At 39.3% G+C, this 22,110-nt stretch overlaps 1 protein-coding gene across 3 annotated transcripts in view; it reads right to left on the minus strand.

The window, feature by feature from the left end:
• The window catches only part of plxna4 (plexin A4), a 236,645-nt gene that overhangs the window by 31,487 nt on the left and 183,048 nt on the right, over positions 1 to 22,110 (minus strand). For all 3 annotated transcript variants that reach the window (XM_087246098.1, XM_087246097.1, NM_001004495.1), the window contains 11 exon segments: positions 16,753 to 16,906; positions 14,485 to 14,584; positions 14,277 to 14,391; positions 9,077 to 9,277; positions 8,596 to 8,692; positions 7,210 to 7,400; positions 3,347 to 3,498; positions 2,398 to 2,515; positions 1,057 to 1,193; positions 530 to 697; positions 300 to 393 (listed from right to left, as the gene is read on the minus strand). In XM_087246098.1, coding sequence (XP_087102224.1) covers positions 300 to 393; positions 530 to 697; positions 1,057 to 1,193; positions 2,398 to 2,515; positions 3,347 to 3,498; positions 7,210 to 7,400; positions 8,596 to 8,692; positions 9,077 to 9,277; positions 14,277 to 14,391; positions 14,485 to 14,584; positions 16,753 to 16,906 — 1,527 coding nt within the window.

A 22,110-nucleotide genomic window follows, 5' to 3' on the forward strand; every position in this document is an offset into this window, starting at 1 on the left:
ATACCCTTGTCTATGCATTCGCCCTGTGTTACGACATTCTCCTCTTTCCTGCACAAAGGAAACATTGCTGCTACTGCTGCTGGGACCTGGCAGTCTTCCTGTTCTCTGTCTGTTTCTTTGTCTGCCTCTCTCCTTATTTCCCTCTTTTATGCAGCTACTGTCCTGTATCCAATAGTGCGCAGCCGACACAGGTGATTGGAGCAGGGGGAATAGTCTGCTAATGGTCATTCCAGTTCACTTGCCTTAGGTTAGGTGAATGCTGAGTGATCGTTTACTGTGTGAAAAACTTTTGCACTTACATTGATTGTTTCCAAATTCTTATACTTGGCTCTGATGAGAGGAGTATGGATGATGTCCAGGTTTGTCCCTGACACTGTCAGTGGTGTGTTGCCACTGTGAAAACAACACAATATTTGTTATTTCTCTACTTGGCAAAAACTTCCTAGATTAGTTAAAGTGTTCATTTTACTTCAATAACTTTCAGTAAAATAATTAGAAACCAGATTAGTTGGATTTGCAAAACACATACCTGAAAATGCTCCACTCGGGTTCTAGTTTGGTGATGGTGGGATCTTCAACATACTCAAACTTTAGATCTTTGTGAATGTGGGCTTTATCCACATACACTGATACAGATACATTTCCATAGCCTTGCATGGATGCATGAGAACGACATGTTATCCACTGTCCTCCTCTCCTGTGTCATCAAACAAAAAAAAAAAACATTGATTGTTTTTTTGGGTATCTAAAGAGTAGGATAATATCCTAAGATATTAAAACTCAACTGTTGATTCAACAATGTAAAGTATTTTATATTCCCACTCAAAATATTCCCACTCAAAATACTAAACCTAAATTCAAATTATGCTATGATCAGACACTGTGGTTGCATCTTAGCAAGAATAGATGCTTGAAATATTGATGTTACTGATTAAAGATCAGAAAAGTTCAAGCTCCTAAGATTACTACTGGCATTATGCATCCACAGGAAGAAAAAAGTATGTCGACACATACTGTAAAAGGGCACTGAACTGCAGCATTCCATTCCAACCATACCTTTGATAAGTGCACTTCTGGTCTTTGAACATGATTGACACATTGCTTCCTGCGTCCAGGTTGCCGCCAGTGATGTTGACGATGGTTCCCCCAGATACTGGCCCTCGGCTTGGCTTCAGACTCAACAGTTGAGGGATCTGTAGAAATCAAGATTAAAACAATCAATGGGAGCTATTTACAAGCACACACACATCACACAACAGAGGTGAGGCAGCAATCCCTCTTGTTTTTCCCTTCGCCGTATCTCTTTCCCAATCTGATTATCACCTCTTTTTTTCTCTAAACACCAATTGCCCTCATCACCCAAGAATCGCATAATCCAATTACTACATTAGAATGAGACATAAAAGCCATTAATGTTTTGCATAAAACTGATAAACGCTATAAAATGTCTCTATAATGGGAAATATTACACTGAGGCTCAATTCATTTGTATGACTGGATGGCAATCTGATTATGGGTTTTTATATCAGCATCTGCAATGGGGGTACTAGAAGAAAGAGAAGTGTAGGATGGATATAAAAATAAGTGTGGCTACTTTCTGGCAAGATCATATATCATATTATCATACCTGCCGAATGATATTTTTAATTTGTCGATAAAATAAAATCATCTTGTATGGTAATATATACTGCACATCGCTATTCTTTGCATTACAATTAGTCTTTGCAAGAACAATTATAATTTCTTTTATTTATTAAAAATGGGAAAATCTGCTTTCTGCACTGGCATTGCTTCTCCGATGACAGAAAATCCTTAACCACTACCTGCAAATGAGAGAAGGAGTGCTAAAATAAAATCACAGCCTATATTCAATTATCTGATCTTCCAGTTGACAGGCACTTTAAGACTAACCAATTTCTCTTAGATTGTATAATGACCTTTTTTTATTTGAATCACTTGAATATCCTCAAATAAATAATAAAACATTTAAGCTTAAATCTGTTTTATTAATCATTTACTTGTGTAAATCAAGGTCCATATCAAAGAAAGTGTTAAATAAATTTGTGTTAAACATTCAATAATGCCTGTGCAAAACTGGACATGATTCTGTGTGGAGGAAACAGTCGTGTACAGTAGCAGTGGAATGCGAGTTTTTTGGTTAGCCTCTCTGGGTGCTGACTGGGCTGGGTCAAGTGCCTGTTGATATGACTAAGAACATCAGCAGGGCTACAAGGCCAAATGTTCACTCTTTATTATAGACACAACAGTAAATCCAGGCACTTTCAGACCTAAAGTGGCAAAGCCTTATAATTATACAGACACGATCGAGATCAGGGTAGACAGACCAGTAGGTCATGGGGGGTTATTTTACAGCCAGTGATTTTCTGAGGTACTCACCACAAAATAGTAGTACTTAGACGACTTGGCCATGAATTCAGGACGACACTCTCCAACACACACTTGAACATTTCCTGCAAACTGGCTTCTTTCCGCTTTTCCCATTTCACACACAATCCTGTAGAACACACCATTATGCAATCAATCAACTAGAACATTTCTGCAATACTACAAAAATCACAAGTGAAGCATTCAAATTATGACTTTAACATTAATTATGTGGGTCTCTGTAGAGCATATGAGATTGTGGGGGAGTTTTCTCAGTTTCTCGCGCACACAGACTGAGCAGTAGACATGTAACATGTAGGACGAGAGAACATTTTCTACTGGTTAATCAATTGCGGCTGTTTCGTTATCAGTACCGTTAATTTACCAGGATGGCCTGTCCACTTAAAGTCTATGTGTGGGAAGCACTGTATAATAATATATGTTTGGGATAAAAAGTTCACATGAATGAGTTATTCTGCTTCCTTATGCTTCCATGATTGATATAAAAATAAACTTGTGTTGGCATGGCATCTAGCAAAGAAACAAATAATGATAGACTGGGTTTTTCAGACCAGGACAATAATATTGGGGAATTTTTGCTGTCAGCAGGGCTTTCTTGAATGCTTGCCAAATAGTGCATAATTATCTTTAGCCATCCTGACCTCAGATTAAAAGTTTCTTTAATGCTTTACTGTGTTTACTGCCAATCCACATTAGCCACTTTTAAAAGATGCAGTATTCTTGGCAAATGTAATAGGCCTGCATTATGCAAACTCAGCTGTGTCTCTAAAGAACAAATGTTTGGATGCCTAAAACAAATCTTCATGGGTGTTTCAAGTGAGATGGCCTCATTTAGTTCAGTTAGTCATTAGATCAGAAAATATTCACATCATTACAAAATGAGAAAATGTCAAACCTGTCTACAAGATATCTGAAAGTGTTCCAGAACTTAGACACTTACTGTTCTGCTGGGATATACCCCTCAGGCACTGGTGTACATTCCACATCTGCTACCTTCACATGATCTTTAATCTCACTAAACTCCAATCCCAGGTTCTCCCCACGGATAGTCACCAGTGTTCCCCCCTCACGGGGTCCTCGAAGTGGGGTGATCTGTAAAGAGACAGGGAAGTGTTACAGGCAATCGTTCCCATTAAATAAAAATAGCATGGAGAGCTGCCACACTCCCCCCGAGCATTTCCATCATTGGTACGATCCAACAGGAAGTGGAGAATGACTCAGCAACCGATTCGTTCATGCACCTGCAGGAGTCAGTGATTGTGAGACGGTGTGAGGGGTGGGCGACAGCGAGAGAAGCTGTGAGTGATTTGGTTCAGTGGGATAATTGGGCCGCTCTCTGTCAGAGCAGCAAAGCCTGCATGCTTATGGTGAATAATGATCAGCTGCACAGCCAGCTGAGCCAGCCGAGTCCTGCCTATAGCAAAAACAAAGCCATGCTAATTTATGAACACAGAGTCGGCGTCTGGGAAAAAATATGCCGACACCAGCATGTAAAATCATATGCTGCTAAGATTGGAATATAAACACAGGCGTGCACGAGGATGCTTATTTTCATCTGTGCATGTCAGGCGATCAAACACCTTTTATTCTTTGCTCCTTGGGATGCTAAGCCGCAGCACATCCAGCCGATTAGAGTTATCATCATATCTGTAATGCACTTGCATGGTGCTATCTCTCGCATCTTCATGCTGTCATTGGTGTCATACCATTAACACAAGGAACACTTGAGTGCCAATTCATTAAACACTGTTAAAGGAAGGCATTTATGGTGCATTCAGATGTAGTAGCTAAAAAAACATACAGTACTTAACAACTTAATTGGCAATTTACGTGCCATAAAATATATCTTGTGATGTTAAGTGAAGACTACCATGTCTCAGCATAATGGTGCTATTATAAATTTCCATAGTTGCAAAGAATAAAAAATAAAAAACTATGTGAGATTACTGGGATTTGGACATAAATTGTACAGAAAATGTGTACTGATCTTCATCTAAGTTACAATAATAGGAAAAACACATTATGCTTAAACTAATACTTCACAAACATGATATCTTGACATGTTCTTATTAAACACAACATGTGAACATTTGGTTAACAACTGGTTGACTGTCCTTTGGCAGTAATATCCTCAACTTAAAGTTTCCTCCAGTTAGATGAAGATCAGAACACATTTTCTGTCAAATTTATGTAGAAATCCCAACCCTAATTCCACTTACATTCACTTACATTTACACAACTCTCTCTCTAAATATATATACTTACATGTAACATTATTGCATAATGTGAAAAAGTAAAGTGTCATTCCCACATGCATTTTATTCCCAGAGTGAATTTCTATAAATATGTTTGTTAATAATACAGGTCATTGTTGCTCCATTTGAAAACCACACAAGAGGAACAGCTCGTTTATTGAGCATCTATCTATCAACATTGTAAAAAGAGACTATCAAACATTCTGACTGTCATGACCCACATGTCTGAGGTCGAGCCTTGTATAAGTATATTGACAGCTGGGCTATTAGGCCAAATGTAGGACACCAATTCCTCATCTTGGCAAAACGAGGGACCGTTAGATCTCAAAGGGGACTATAGACATGTTAACATTTTGGCTGTGTCATTATTTTCTGCCAGATAAGGATCTGACTTTAGGTGAGAGATCTCATTAGCTGCCTGGTAAGAGGTAATTTTCCTTTAACCCATCACTTGCTCTGATCTTAGCTGAAAGGTTTAGGTTTTTCAAAGGCTTTTATTGGCTTTAGTGCACTGTTGAAATATTGATATCCCAAATGCAGGGACTTTGTGTTTAAATTTTAAACATGCCAAGGTAATATGAGCATTATCTATAAAAAGAACATATTAGTAATCTAATTTAATCAGAGTATCCCTATTCTGTGATACTAATAATGTCTTTACAGTGCCCAAAGAGCCTTGATTATTTGGTGTTGTATATCAAAATATTTGAACATGTCCTAAAAATCTTTATTGAAAGTGCAATAATAAGACTCACTGATGCTTTACTGAAAAGTCACTGTTAAAAATTGCAACGTTCTGCTGAGAGTGAAGCAGGAGCATAAATGAATACGAGCGGGAGAGAGTAACAGAGTAGTCTCTTTTCATTAGGAGATGGGGAGTTGATTAGATTTGTGACTTTGACAAGCTAATTGACGGTTGTTGGAGGAAAAACACTTAATCACCATCCACTTCAATGTCAGCGAAAGATTCCTCATCTACAATGTCACAGTAATAGAGTGCATTAGAATACATTACGACCTGTGAGTAAATCAATTGAAAGGAAGATGCAGAGAGTGATAATCAGAGAGAATGAGAGTATTTATGAGGCATGAGGAGAGCTCATATCTGGAGATGGAATAAAGAAAAAATAAAAGAGCACAGTCCAGGACGTTTCGTCACAATACCCACAGCTCTGCTTGGCTTACTTCCAGTTCAGTCTTTCAATGTGTTAATTGGCTTTTAGAACCTCATCTATGATCAAACAAACAACTAGAGATGTTTGAAGTGACAATGGTGACCAACTTTAAACAGATAAAATATCTGTAAACATCTTAATAAACCTGCTTTTACTTTTGTAAGAGATTAAATCATTTTCACCCAACAAATTACACAGCTACTGAAAATAATTAATAGACAAGTGCAGGAATCAAATCATCACATAATTTGTTACCTAGGCAATTAAACATCTGTCACAAACCCTCTAACAACCACCCATATAATGCTAGCAACTCCTTAGCAACTACCAACACCACATTAGTATCATGTCAGCAAGTTTCAAATAAATAAGCACCAAAAACATAGTCAAATATGCTTAGTTGCAAAATTAACATCGATTATGGCCAGTGACCTCATTGCTTTAGCCTTGGCAATATATATTAAAACAAATATCAGAGTTTGGGAAAACATATGCCACAACTTTTTTACTATTCGCCTTCATTCCAAATTTGTATTTTAATGTGAATAAGCAGTTTGTCGTGCCAACTGGTTTGATTATTAATCTTCAGACACATCTGTTGTCCGTTATTCAGAGCCTGTGGCAATCAAACAGGTAGCGCTCCCTTTCCACTATGTTCATCAATCATTTTGATGGGGCCCTACAGATGGGGTTGGTAGTGCAGAGGCTTCTATGTTCTCCATCCATCCACTCTTCCTCAGCATCTCCCTCACTATTCTGTGCCCACGGTAACGCTTTCTTCATATTTCTTTCAGCAATACAGCAATTTGTTACTCATTCGTCTTTATTTTTCTGTACATGTTGTTCATCCTTTAAATGTTGCTTAACCATAACCATCCATGCTTATGACAATGACAGAATGATGAAGTTGAGCATGTCTGTAAATTCAGGTTATACTACAAGACTTGTATTTTACCTGTGGGATATAAGACTCCACTAAGAACAAACCAGACATTCCCGATTTAAACAACATCTTATGCTAAGCTTTCAGTAAAATGTTATCAGCATTTTTTACTGCAAATGTTTTCACCTCTGAACTAGTCATAGAATACAGGCTCATTCCTAGAAGAGATACCCTATGCCAGGGGTTTTGTGACTTGTATATTCTGTACACTGTATTCAGTGGGGTCTGAAAGTCTGTGACCACTTTGAAATTCTTTCATGTTAAATTTAATGTAAACTAGAACATTTAAGAATAAATAATGTGTAAAAAAGAATTAGATCCATCAGAAATGTCTTTTTTAGGATGAAAATAAGCTTTTTTCTAGTGATCCAAGACTTTTGGACTGTGTGTTATAGACTTTTCATGGTGTACTTGTGCACAGTAGTTTTACCTTTGTGATTCTGGGGTGCGTGCACTTGCTATTGATGCCATTGTGCTCGAGCCACATGCTCTGCGGGTAAGAACAGTGTTGTTTCAGAGAGCAACGGTTTTCTCCCTTACACCACACACAGCCGAAGAGGGGGTCAGCCTTCAGACACAGTCCACAGCTTTCTCTTCGTGCATCACATTTGTAAAGGTGGACTGGGGATACAGGGAGGGCAAAGGTCACATCAGTTTTGGAAACCCATGGGACATCTATCAAAACTGAAATGCTTCAAAGTCTGAAAATCTGAAATACTTCTAAAATAATGGAAAAATACAGAACAGAAATGATATATCGTTTCCAATTTGCTCGCTTTCCAGAACTCAGAAGATAACTGGTCCTCTCCTACACTCCCTTCTCTGGTAAAACGATGTTATGTTTCATCTCCATGGTAACCAGAGAGGCATTTTTAATTGCTATTAGATGCTTGTATGAACCGTCCATCAATTGCTGCCCCCTGAGCGGTTTCCCCTCAGCGGGAAGTGAGGGAAGATTCTCACATACTTTATTTCCCCTCTTAAATTAGCCTAACCTTCACACAGACACACACAGCTCTTTAATAACACACTCACATGCATCTGTGCTACATCCATTGATTTGACTTAAAGCAGGAGCATGTTTAAAATGAATCCAAATCCAATTCCATATCAAAGAAAAATGTTTTTAGGACTTCTTATCTTCACATTGAGCATAACTGTTTAAAAGTCCCCGAAGGCTCAAACTGCTTCTAGGATTATCCAGAATTTCCATCTACTGGCCAGCGTCTTTTTAAGTGCAGAAATTTTTGTCTTATTTACATCCACTTCATGAAAATATTTTGAGAATTAAATTTGTATACCATATTAAGGTTATTTTTCTTACACCATTGGTAAACAATTTTCTTGAAGCAAAAAAAATGCAAACAAAATATAAAATACCAAAATACATAATAATAAAGATATGCATCCAATTATGACAAAAGTACTTAATTTGATTCAAATGATTTTTTATATAACTTTCAATATGTAACCTATGTTCTATTACAATATGTAATAGGTTTATTGGCCCTTCTGTATTTGGCTTTTCCTCTCTGTACAAGCTGTTTGTTGGCCAAAGAATGGCTGCCTCAGACTACACATATCTAACTGGCTGAACACACAGGTAAACCTAAACACTTGAAGAATAAGGTCTTTATGTACTAAGTTAAGAATAAGGTCAAAAAAGCTAAATCAAGAGAAGAGGAAGAAGTTGAGTAGAAACAGAGGCTATCTGCATTCAACTCCACCAGGATATCAGGTGATGGATGCTGCAAGTCTGTTGCCATGGAGACTGATTCCAGGGGTACTAGCAAGGCTGCTGGATCAGAGGCCTCACCTTTATTTTGGGCTGGGTTGTCAATGCTGAAGTCTCCATTCCAGATGACCGTCAGATCCACAGGGAGGCTACTCATCTCCATCCCATCATACATGTACTGTAGCCATGGGAACAGAGTCAGAGAAAGAGAGACACACATATTTACTAGTTGTGTTATGCCAGAAGAACTCTTTTATCATTCCTGGCAGGTTCATCCTCGGGTAAGTCATCACAGCACTGTGGAGAGCCCTCCAAAATCCCTACACTGCTGATGCTGGGAGAACAAGCAGACATGCACTAAATATTCAGGACACAACGCACTTGTGACTAAAATAAGCTGCTCTAACAAAATCTGCAAACAACCGTTCGCTTTTATCATGTCTACTACTTGTTGTGTTGCTTAAAATTCTGTGCTTTGCTTCTGGAAGGACCCTTGTGTCCACAGACAAATTGACTGAAACGTTTACTGAACCCTCTCTTACCCCTACAAGCAGAGTCTTACCGATGTGTTTTGGCACTGTACACTGGAGCTGTTGAAGCGGAGGGCAGGAACTCTCTGCTCTACACCCTGTATGGTGAGCACACACTCGTACCCACGCTGACCCGACTGTGGCTGGGGAAGGTTCTTGGCCCGAAGGGTGATGGGTTTTACCACATTTACTGGAACCAGGATGCGATCTGCTGGAAGCAGCTGAGGACACTCCTGAAAAAGAAGAACAAACTGCAAGTTTGAAAACAAATTGGTAAGTGTTCATGAACAAAACAAAGACTCTCCCATTAAACCTGTCAAAAAATCCCTGATATGTTTCCCTCAGAATGGGTGTGGGCCTGTTCTTAGCATCAAACTCCCGTACTGTCTACTTCTTGGGCTGAAAGGACGGGCCAATAACTATGGTCTGAATCTCATTAGCATGGCTGAATTGCTCTGGGGCACAGTTTAAAAAAGCCATTATAGATAATTTGAGAGGCTATCTACAAAAAGAAATAAAAGTGAGTGCTGTTAATTCAAGCAGACAAAAAGATGTAATTTTAAAGAAAAAGGATAAAGAACTCTTCAATGTTTTTCCCCTTCTATGTCCCAGAGTTCACTCTTATAAGTCTGATGTAATGCTGTCTTTCGGATTCTATGGAAAAAATCAACGAGGAAGCACAGAGTGGTATTTATGCAGTGCAGGCCGTTCAAAGTGCCCGGGCGGCTTTTATAAGATGAATACAAACTGAGGTGCTATCTGGACCAAAGCGGCTATAGAATGCTGAATGAATACTGAGTGTGAATTTAAAGATGGGCTGCAGTCTGACTGCAGCAAGGTAATATTTTGTATGGGGATGAGGTTAGGCATAAGCTCCCATTCATTTTTACTTTCATACAGGATATTTACAGTACAAGAGACATTCAGTGTTCCAATTTACTAGACATGAATGTGCACCCTGTAAGCATAAACATCTCCATAGGCCAAAAAACAAAACAACAAAACAAATACACCACCCTCATGCATAATTGCAGTCTTAAATAAAACAGGATAGACACCACAACACACCCCACTACCCGACTCTTATATCTCCACCAATACAGGTTCTAGATATTAAAGTCACCAGTAAAAAGCGGGGTGCAAACCACAGATCTATTCTAGCAAAGGCAGCCCTTCACTGACCAGGCTTTCAGTCAATGTTTAGATCTCTAAATCCCCATTTAGAGCCACTGCAATTTCATAATGGCTACCAAACCCCATGGTCTACAAGGGCCCTTCTAAGTCTTCACCAGACCACCCTCCAAGGATTTATCTCCACATTACCCTGATGTAATGTGAACATGTTTATTGGCAGTGGTCTTAGTCATAAATAAAGCAAGACAAGGGAAAACTGCCTACTAAAACATCAATATCTCAAGCCCATCCACGCCCAAGTCTCTCTGGTCAGTGCTTTCTTCTTTGGGGAAGGTGTCTAGCTGGCCTCTTACTCTCAACGCCTCTTATTGATGGATGAGCAGGGCTCCGCTGGCAGTTTTATGTGGAAGGAGATTGACTCCAAGCATAACAACAGTATAATTGAAGCCTGGGAGGCTTTAATACAGAGTCTTATGAGACACTGAAGACTAGGGCCAGGTTATTAAGTCTAGTACAAGCAGGCTGAGAAGAAAGAACAGTGATAGACACAATGAGAGAGAAAGCAGGACGGGGAACAAATTAAATGCATTTCCTATTGTTGTTCTCAAAAAGGTCCTTTCAAACTCACAATTTCACCAAAGAATACCACCAAAAATGATCAAGCAAACAGTGGTAAAAGTCATCGAAAGTAACACTGAACATTGAACAAGCAACCTTTAGATCTCTGACCCCTGACCATCAACATCCAACTAGATCTCACTGCTTTGAACTAAACCAATGCAGATCAAAAGAGTGGACTCATTTCCTGTTTTAGAAAAAGAGCTAGTGTCCATTGAGTCCAGGAAGAGAATGAGTCCTGTAGCCTCGAGCTAGATACAGCTGAGAAGTCTTACTGTAAGGACATTAATGAAAATGCAGAGACTGTAATGTAACATGCATTCATGACAAATCACTTGAGACTGTGTCAAATCTGACAAGTCCTGCCCAAGGCCCATTTGAGGCAGGAAAACAAAGCATGGTTTGATTAAAAAAAAAAGGAAAATTATTATTAAAAATAGACATTTTACAGTTAAATGAGAATCTTGAAAGTGTTTACAGTCTTGGTCTGAGCAAGAGAAGCCCGAGGGTGAGCTGAAGCATAATGATATGTTTGACAAAGGGATGTGGAGTAAGAAAGACAGCTATTGGGCTCCTGATTGTTTACTACTTGGCTATGAGATTACGTTCCACTGCAACTGAAACATCTCAAACCAGGACTCATATAATTAGACACTGAAGAAAGAGATACTGTAGGTGGGGGGAAAAGACTGAAGTTCAGTGCATGAGCTTCTGTTAGAGATGCACGGAGACAAAGATAGTCATTGAGCGCAAGCGGGGAAGAAGATGCCCTGGCACAGAGAACAGAGGGTAGCGAGCTGGCACGGAGTGATAGATCCATAATTAGAGCTGTCTGACTATGTATGCATAATGGCAGCGTTCAGTTGTGTAGAAGATGAAACACCTAATTCTCTCCACAGCTCTCGTGGTGTTAGCTGGATGATTACTGAGGCTTCCCTGCGCTCCTTATGCTTTAGTGTGCCTCCCTACTGCCACAGGCGAAAACCCTCCCCGCCCATTGCATGCCACATTTTACTTCCTGTGGTATCACACATCCTCTTCCACCTCACTTTGCTCCTTTTCATCTGTTTGTTTTCACTCTTGCCTGCCTCGCATCTTGGCCTTTTCTTCATCTCAATTCAAATGATTTTTACCTCAAAGTTTCTCCTTGAGGGCTGCAGGCACACCAGAGAGGCCATCTCATGGTTCTGAAGTCAAACCCAAATCCTCCTACTCACAATCTGCAGCTCAATTGCACAAAGCCGCCAATTGTGCCTGTCAATTAACATCTTAATAAGATGGTAGAGAGTTCACTGAATCGATCAGTTTCTGTTTCCCACACTTCTCTCCTTTACTTACTTGTGTCTCTCTCTAACCTGGTCCAAAATTGAGTTGGCTGATGTTTTCGTCAAATTACAAAATTACTTTATGTTTAAATGTATGTTTGTCTGATTCATATTTGAGCATACGCCTTCAAAATAAAAGGTTCATGTGAATTTGTCTAGTGTGAAGAATTTGACTGAGTGCATCTATTATTCAGAATTACACCACAATTTCACATTACCCATCAGTAAGGCATACTATGAACTGTCACTTTGCACTTCCTAAAAGGATGTGCAAAGCCAAGCCATAACAGAAATTGTTTGCTAAAGTGCAGTGGACATCTGGGTCAGGAAGGCATGCATTTAGTCATGCAGCATTACGCCTGTGGCCAAGAGTGAAACATAGTAGACCGACACTGTAAGCGACTGACAGGATTCAGCACTACCCCAAGTACACATTCTAGACAGAGGGGAAATCAAGACTTTTAGAGGTTACATCGATTAGGTTAGCTGTGCTATGATGAAATAACAGTCTCTACCAATAAATAAAAGCAAAGCACTGGGCTGAGCAAACAAAGCCATCAATATTCCATACGTCCAAATTAATTGATAATCCTGCAAAATATTGCAGAGAATTATGACAAGATGTACTAGTTCTAGTATCAGTCTGAAATGAATCTACTCACAGAGCTTACATCAAATCATCAATTAAATAATTCCTGGCTAACCTATATAAAATTCATCATATAAAAATCTAAATATCATGTACAACTGGGAAGTCTGGTCAAAATTTGTTAAACTGAGAAGCGAAGGAAATTATCCTTTGCTGTTGTTGTTTAACCAAAGAAATGTGTCACATAAATTGAAAGCAGACAGCCTAAGAAGACCCATCAGATGTTTAAAAGTGAGAGACTGTGAATGGCAAACTGTTGTTAAATCCTTCTGGAGATGATTTTCTGATGCAACGGCACGTTTTGTTTGTGAATGTGGAGTATTCTACAAATCTCAGGAGTGCACAACTAAACAAGCTGCAACTACAGGGGGCTTCTCACTTCCAACATCCATTGAAAGAGAAGCCTGGATTATTCAGATCACTCTCAGCAATCCCTTAATTGGTATAAAACACAGAAATTCATCTGTGGAAGGTCAACACAAAAGGTCATCTCATTTCTCCATGCAAAGTTGACTCGTCAGTGTCTGCTCTGAGGATTTGCACAGTAAACATCTCTGGTCATTAATTCTAAGCCACCCAGAATTTGGAAGCAGATCTGAGACCTCCAGTATGAGGGGTTAATGAAATCCAAATTAAACTCATTAACCAGACAAAACATCAGCCTTAAAACAAAAATCAAACAAAAACATCCAGTGGAAATGTCATTAGCATGTGCTAATATTCAGTCGCTGCTTTGTGTGCAAGTCGCTCGACACACAATAGGGAATCCTAATATTAAGCTGGTCAATATTGACAGCGCGCATCCATTTGATAATTACAATGCCAAATACTGGCAGGCTGAGAAACACACTGTTAAGTGATGTTAATGAATGCTAAATGACGAGGCTACACATTTGTGTGGCTAAAACACATAGCCCTGGGAGGCAGGTGTCCTCATAACACATCACGCATTTCAAAGCTAAGCAGATGAGCATGATGTACATAATCGTATCTTCATGCTAGCTGTGTTTTTCTGTTCAGTTCATGATGAAAATCAAATAAACACATTGTGATTCATGCCGTGTAGACCCTTGGGGAAGAATTAAAGGGCACTTCAATGATAAAAAAGCCTTCAGTTCAACCCTTCTTGGCATCCATCACAGAGTGAGCTAAGAAAGAGTTTGGCTTCAGCAAAAAGCGCTGAGCCATAACAGCAGCTTTTAATTTATCTGACAGGCCTGCAGTGGCCTTGAGGCATGAGATTGGTGCCAATATTATTGATAATTTACACGGAATAAGATATTGGTGGGAATCCAGACCAAAATGTTAGGGATTTACTGAGAATTAAGTCAAATCCATGAGATGCATGTGAAATGGCTCAATTTGACAAGGTGATGCTGGGTAACTCCTCACAATCAGGATGTGACCTGAACTGCACCTCAGCACCAATCAACTCAATTACGTTCAATTGAGAATGATGAGGGCCAATTACAAAACCCGATGTGTGACCAATCGCAAATAACTCACCTCTGGCTGTTTGACACGGCCCTCCTGGAAAGAGCAGCTGCTTGGGTCGTGAGTGCATGTGTGACGGTATTTGCACCAGTGGCACTGGTACGGGCTTCCAACACAGGATAGACATCTGGGATAAAAAAAAAGATTACCACAATTGGAGTTTTCTTGGAAGCAGAGATTACATTGCTGCATGTGTCAGTGTCAATACAAAGATACTCACGACTTGTGAACGCTGCAGTTGTAGAAGACAAAGCTAGTGTTTGCAAAAGCCAATCCTGTCTCCTTTGACTTGAGGTAGAGCTGGACAATCTGATGGTCACCTAAGAGGTGATGGGAAAACACTGTTTAGAAACTGTTGCTATTGTGCTGCCAGACAAGCATTAGATTAAAGCCTGGTGAAACGGATTTAACCAAAATAAAATGTAGTGACATTTTATAGAGTTTGAGCTACATGAAAACACTTTTTAAATACAACCTAAGCAAATGAAATTACATTTATGTAACATTTCCAATTTGAAGTAATTGCAGTTTAGCATATTTCGGGGATTTACCGTTGAAGTAGGAGTTGATCTTACATGCATAGAATGCTATACCCCATATACAAGTGACGAGTAATGTATCTGATACACTAATTATACTAAATTAAGATGACAGAGCAAGTACATTATATAGTTTGTGGCTTATGGAGCAGCTTTGTAAAGCAAAGAATAAAAGGTCTATGCCAAAAAAGAGCCAAGACCCTTCTGATGAAAACATCCTTGAAGAGGGAGAGAGACAGGGAGCAGGAGAAAGAAACCTGCACGAGTTAATGGAAATGTGGCACAAAAGTGCCCATCTTCAGAGTGTTTTTGTCTGAGCTAATGAAGAAGCTCATGTTTAATTCAACATGCCGGACACGACATCTCCCTTCTCAAAGGAAGATCATACTTTTTTCCTCCACTTTCCATCTATTCTTGTCTCGCCTTTTCACATACTTCTCTTCAACTTCTTGTTCTTCTAACGCACTGCTCTTCCCTGTCGTGTGGTGTTTTTTAACAAAGAGCGAATCATTCATCAATCACTGTAAAGTGTGCCTGACAATGAATCTGTCCTAATTAGCTCACTTAAATGTTACCTTGATGGCTGGCATCTCCGGAGTGTGTGTGTGAGGGTGTGCATGTGCAGATCCCCTGCCACCCGCTGCAGTGTGTCTGACTTTAATGAGTCACTCAGGACACACTTGGTTACCATGACACTAAGAAACTGAAGGGCGAACAAATGACCTGTAACTGCGAGGGCATTACTGTTTTTTTTTATGATACATCCCTATGTATTAGGGGTAAAATGTACAGGTTGCAGTGATGGTGATGCATCCAGTAATGTGTGTATAGTGTGCACCCTCAGGTGTGTAATAGTATACTTATCCAGTGGCGTGAGAGTGTGTTTGCTCTGCGGTATTTTTGAGCTCCAGGCCCTTGCAGATTGGGCCGACCTGTAATTTCATGGTGGCCTGACTAGCCTCACATCGCCAATGAGACTTGCATGCATCATTATTCACACACTTCACACCCCTGTGCACGTCTCTTTCTACCTCACATCCAGACCGCTGTGCCAGTTACTAAGATAATTTGCAGGCGTTGTTCTGAATGAACATTGTTGCTTCCGTTTCACCTTGTACCTTATTGTGTTTTACATTGTTGCTTCCCCCTTTTCTAGCTGTTTTCACACTGGAAACACATGTGGAGGAGTATTCCCCTGTTTCTGTAGAGGCACGCATCTTCATTACTCTACTGTTGAGACGTTTTCGTATTATGAAAAATTACCAGCCTCTAGACAGCTGCCCAGATGTGCGCTCATTTCAATTACTTTGGGGTAACCAAGCATGTCGAAAGAAAACAGAGGCGAAAGAACGGCATTGACAAGAGTGTGAAAGAGGACGACAAAATGTTCTCTTGAAAAATCTTTTCCATCTCTTATCTGCTGGAGTGAATGCTGTCAAAACCATTTTCAGCCGAGCAGATGGAGTGAAGAGTGTCATCAGTTCAGGAGATCCAATCCAATCACTTTACTTGAAAAATCTCTCAAACCTCAGTGCCAATGGAGCCTCAGTATGAAAGACTGAAATGGAGAGAGACAGGCAAGAGAGCAGGAGACAGAATGCCAAAACTGCCTCCCTCTTGACGACCTTTATTCACTCAATTACAAAACACGTCCTGCGGCAAAAGTCAACAGCTGCAGGCGAGATAATGAGCACGTAAACTTCCAACTCTGCTCAGGTTTATGCCTATCACTCTCTCTCTCACACACACACACTGTCTTCGTTTTCTCTGATATAAATCTAGCTTTTCTAGAGTCTGGAGAAGATCTCTCGATCCAGTGCTTCCAATTATAAAGCTGTCTGACTTTTAGTCTCTGTCTGGTTCACTCTGCCACAACAAAAGCCAACATCCAGGCCTTTAGCCCAATTTCCCAATGTATTTGATTGGCGGGTGACAGCACATCTTCACACCTTGGTCTACTATGATGCGTGGGACTTCCTTCTCTGCAGGAGAACTGCAGGTTATGCGATTCCCTTCCACTAGTCCGTCCATCTCTGCTAGGTCCTCAAAGGTGCAGTTGACCCCTGCTGAAAGTTCTGGCACATTATGAGCCTCCAGCACAAGCTGTCAAGGAAAGAAGAAAAGGCAAACTGAAGTTAGACAGGGGAGAAAATAAAAGTAAGTAATGGACAGGACAAACTTTGGTGTGTTTTGCAAACAGTAACACCATGCACAGAATGAACTCATATTTTAAGTCTGCCACAGTTCCTAAAACTGCTGTAACACAGACGTTTTCTCATGTTCGGGATTTGAAATGCTCAATTCTTCTGCAGACTCCACACATGGGAAATCTCAATCCAGCCACAGATATCAAGACATCCCAGAAAACACACGCGGCCATTCCCTAAATAATCCCAGCTGACACATGGCCAACCGCACAGCCACCAAACCAGCGGCCACAAATCTCCTAGATTTCCAGGAGGAAAATGTCCAGAGACATCAAGAGACTCCAGTCGGCCATCAGTCAGCCTGTACTGACTCTAATGTGTTTCGCTGAACACGAGTGGATGGGATATTGAGAGAGAGAGAAGGAGAGAATGAGAAAGAGAGAGGGTTACTGGGTGAGAGTTTTTATTCTCTCTTTTTTCTATATGACTCATCTGGAGAACTACCGCTCTCTCTTTTTTTGTCTTTCTGTCATTGCCATCTCTGTTACCCACAATGCCCTCTGGCTTCTAGCTTTCAAATGAATTTCAAGTCTTGCTCAGAAGCACATGTGTTGCCTTAGACCGGAATAAAATGAAGTGAGCAACAGAAAAAGGGACGATGACAAAGAGAAGAGTGAGAAGTAGCAACTGTCATTAGTTTGAAACAAATGCTCTCTTTGCAACTTTTGTCTTTTACTTTGCTTTGTGAGACACTGCAATTTCTTTATATCATCTCCTAAGATAATGAGCTGGCATCCCATTCCACAACACCACATCTGTAATCTTGTATATCTTTCCAAAATATACACTTCTGTCCCTTTCCAGGTTTATATTTATCTATCCGCTGCCTCCTATTTGTTTTATGTTTATTTAATAAAAAAATTTAAAATGTGTCAAGGGCGAAGCAGTGGCGCAGTAGGAAGTGCTGATGCCTCACAGCAAGAAGGTCACTGGTTCAATCCTCGGCTCAGTTGGCGTTTCTGTGTGGAGTTTGCATGTTCTCCCTGCCTTCGCGTGGGGGTGCTCCGGTTTCCCCCACAGTCCAAAGACATGTGGTACAGGTGAATTGGGTAGGCTAAATTGTCCGTAGTGTATGAGTGTTTGTGTGAATGTGTGTGAGGATGTTTCCCAGAGATGGGTTGCGGCTGGAAGGGCATCCGCTGCGTAAAAAACTTGCTGGATAGGTTGGCGGTTCATTCCGCTGTGGCGACCCCGGATTAATAAAGGGAATAAGCCGACAAGAAAATGAATGAATGAATGAAAATGTGTCAATTCTCTGCCTCCTTCTTCCCAATGGTAATGGGGCCATCAAACCTTATTACAATCATCTTTAAAACATTCATTTAAATTCTAATCTTATTAGCAATTCAACCTCATCCTTTTTGTTTCTAAATAGGGAAAAAACAGAACATTCATACTTTTTTTTTATGAATAAATCTGAATTCCTATTAAAATCTCCACTTTATAGAATTGTATAAATCTAAAAGGTGTGACTTAATATGTAGATATGAATATAAAAAGATAGATGTAAGATAATAATTAAGTTATGTAGTAATAGAGATCTGCCCAGTAAAAAAGAAAATAAAAAAACTCTCACAGTTTGACTCAGTTTGTTCTTTTGCGGGGAGGAAGTGTGCAGTAACGCTCTGTGAGGGCATCATGGGAGGTGAAGTGGATGAAATCGGAATATCCACACTAATAGGAAGCCGGAGCCTTGCATAGAGTGGCCCTGCACTCAGCATTACATTGGTGATACGGCCTGAAACACCCTTTACTCAACAGAACGGCTGACCGGGGCTGTTTTTAGATTGCTGTTTAATGAAAAGGCAGGGACATGTTGCAGACACTCTTTTCCCATCTCACCCCCTCTTTCGCTGTTTTCCGCTTTCCCATTAAAGTTCAGGATGCACCAGTGGATGGCGGCGCCACTCTGGGATTTAATTTATTTTTCCTTTTAGAGCGGGATGCAGAGAGAATTTCTTCAATTACATTTCAAGCAGCGGCGTACAAACCCTTGCTGGCCACGATAAATATGAAAATCATCCCGCTCTGAGAGGAACCCTACAAACAAACAAAAAAAAGGCCTCTCACAGCAGAGGGTACGACACGAGGAATATGGTGTCTTTGATTACCTCCTGCCTCAACAGAAGAAAGCATCAAGACAGCAGACTCTCGTGGACTTCAGATGCTGATACAGGTTTCTAATTATGCTTCAGGATTTGCGGGTAGAAGGAAACAGAGCTGCCGACTGACCCACAGTGACCCGATAGCTATGAGACTTTGCCTATTGTACCTCTTGTTGTACTTTAAAATTGTATGGATAAAATAAATCTACATTTAAATGAATTCTCAGAGCATCTATAGTGTTTAACTATATTCAGGTTTTCCAAAAACAACTAGAAAATTCTCCTTCAGGATAATGCTATACCAGTGCTATACTCTTCCTATCAGAGCTTCAGTATTATAAAAAAAATCTTCTTTGGTAAATGCACTCAAAAGAGATAACTTGCTTGGCTTTACTGTGGTTTACAGCACACTTTGGACATGTAAAGGTCCAAAAAGAACTATTGGATCAAATGTAAAATACTCCAACAACCCCCCCCACCCACCCCCCAAAAAAAGATGGATAAATGTTTTCTTTCTATGAGAAATTAGCCTGAGTCTCTAAATTCTCCACGCAGACTCAAAAAAGGAGCTTTGTGTTGATCTCCTCAAACAAATATCTAATATCATAAAAGGTCAAGACAATGAAACACTGTAGTGTATTTTAGTGTATAGGTTAAATTTGATTGCACTGCAGGTAATATCAGTTTGAAAGAAAAGGTCATTATTCTATGTATTTGCAACTTGCACACACTCACATAATTGTGTATACATATATAATGTTATTTAATCAAAAATAAAATTATTAGTCATTATTTACTATTTAAAATAGCATATATATATATATATAGGGTTATTTGTTTAACCCTTTAAGGTTACATTCTGAATGACTGACATCATCTGTGCGATGCATGAGGCCAGCAAACATGATGTAGCTTTCAGTTGAACACAGTTTCCATAATTATACTTTATTTATAGATAAAGGTCTATGGTTCTGCATACAATGACTTTATCTTGCTGGAGTTTAGCAATATTCACTTTACTTCAGGGCGGATTAATGTTATTATAAGAGACATTCATAAATATTCCTAGCAAATCTAATAAATGTTAGAGACATGCTCGTTACATAAATGCACTAAATGACACTTCAGCAGCATTTATTTGAGAGAGGACAAGAAATTCTGCACTTAACCAGTGTATATTTAAGGGCATTCAAGAAATTTTGTGCATTGGAGCACAAGCAAAGAAAATCGCATGCTTTTATTACATGAATACGATCTTGACTTGTAATACTGTGCTCACGACATTTATCATTGAAAAAAAAAAAAAAATATATATATATATATATATATATATATATATATAGTTGAAGTCAGAATTATTAGCCCCTCTTTGATTTTTTTTCTCAACCAATTAACCTAGTTAAGCTTTTAAATGTCACTTTAAACTGTATAGAAGTGTCTTGAAAAATATCTAGTCAAATATTATTTACTGTCATCATGGCAAGATAATATAAATCAGCTATTAGAAATTAGTTTTTAAAACTATTATGTTCAGAAATGTGTTGAAAAAAAATCTTCTTTCCGTTACAAAGAAACTGGGGAAATAATAAACAGGGGGGCTAATAATTCTGACTTCAACTGTATATACACACACACACACACACACACACACACACACACACACACACACACACACACACACACACAGACACACACACACACAAAACGAATATTTGCTTAATATTGTATAGTATTGTATTTCTACATTCTGTGTATTTACATGTTATATGGACATATTAACTCTGTATGATGCATCCTTGTATCCCAGCTTGGACTAAATTAGTCTCAGTTATCAGGGGCATACTCAAGATTAAGATTGTGAAAATTCTGAGGATTGGGCTCATTATCTCAAGCTTAAGGCTTTAGCACTCTTCGAACACACCTGAGGAGTTTAAATAAGGACATCATGATATGAGCAATACGATAACATCAACTCTTCAATGACTGTGAACAGCTACTACAGAATCTCCTGACAGCTGCTTTGACTGGTTGCCGAGATACAGTTGACATAAATGCTTACATATGGTAAAAAAAAAAAACTGCTGTGTTAATGGTTTAGGGTATCTAAACATATCCAGGTCCTGATTAAGCATCGCTCTGTGGAGCACAAAGCTTGCTTTACATGCTGACATTAGGACGTTTATTAGCTCTGATACAGCCTAGTAGCCGGGTTTTTGATTTTGGGCCCAGAATACAGATCCTGAATCAGCTGAAAGGCCAGCTTCTCTAGTGGAGACGTTAATCTGATATAAAGGCTCAGAGGAGGTGCTGGATTACATGAGGATAAGGTCTGAAACCATGGCCTGCTTTGATGGATTTTACACACACGCACACACACTCAATGAGGGAGTGGTAGAGTCTGCACTTAGCTGGGATCAGCCAACAAAAAACACCAATAGAGAAAGTAACTACCCTGACTAGGGATTTGGACAAAGTGAATGTTGATATGAGTTGATATAAGACACCATAACTGTTTACTTACATTAATCATTTCATATTAATCAGAATGTTGTTATAAAACAATCATGTAGACACAACAACCAATCGCTTTTTTTATGTATATGAATGATACAATTTGCTTTATGCAACAATATGCAACTTTGTTATTTGCACAATCATTCGTTCAGATGTGTGTATGATAAAACAGGTAATTGTAGATGATAATTGGTATAGATAGTTGAAAAAGCAATGCTTCAAAGAACAATTGATAGAGTCAGGAGGAAACTTAGATATTAAAAGAAACATCATGGCCTACATTTGTAAGAGTCTCATGCCCTACATTCTGCAATTAGTCAAGCTCTTTTGTAGAATTATTAGGGACACAAGTAAAAATTTAATGAATTTATTTAATTATTGTCCAAAATGATGGAAAATAAAGTATAATATCCAGCTTATCATTATTGCATTTGCACTTTATGTCAGTCTGTCATTTCTTAGCTAGTAGGCTAACTAAGTT

Source organism: Danio rerio, chromosome 4, assembly GCF_052040795.2.
Source record: "Danio rerio strain M-AB ecotype USA chromosome 4, GRCz13ab, whole genome shotgun sequence".
NCBI classification, from domain to species: Eukaryota; Metazoa; Chordata; class Actinopteri; order Cypriniformes; family Danionidae; genus Danio; species Danio rerio.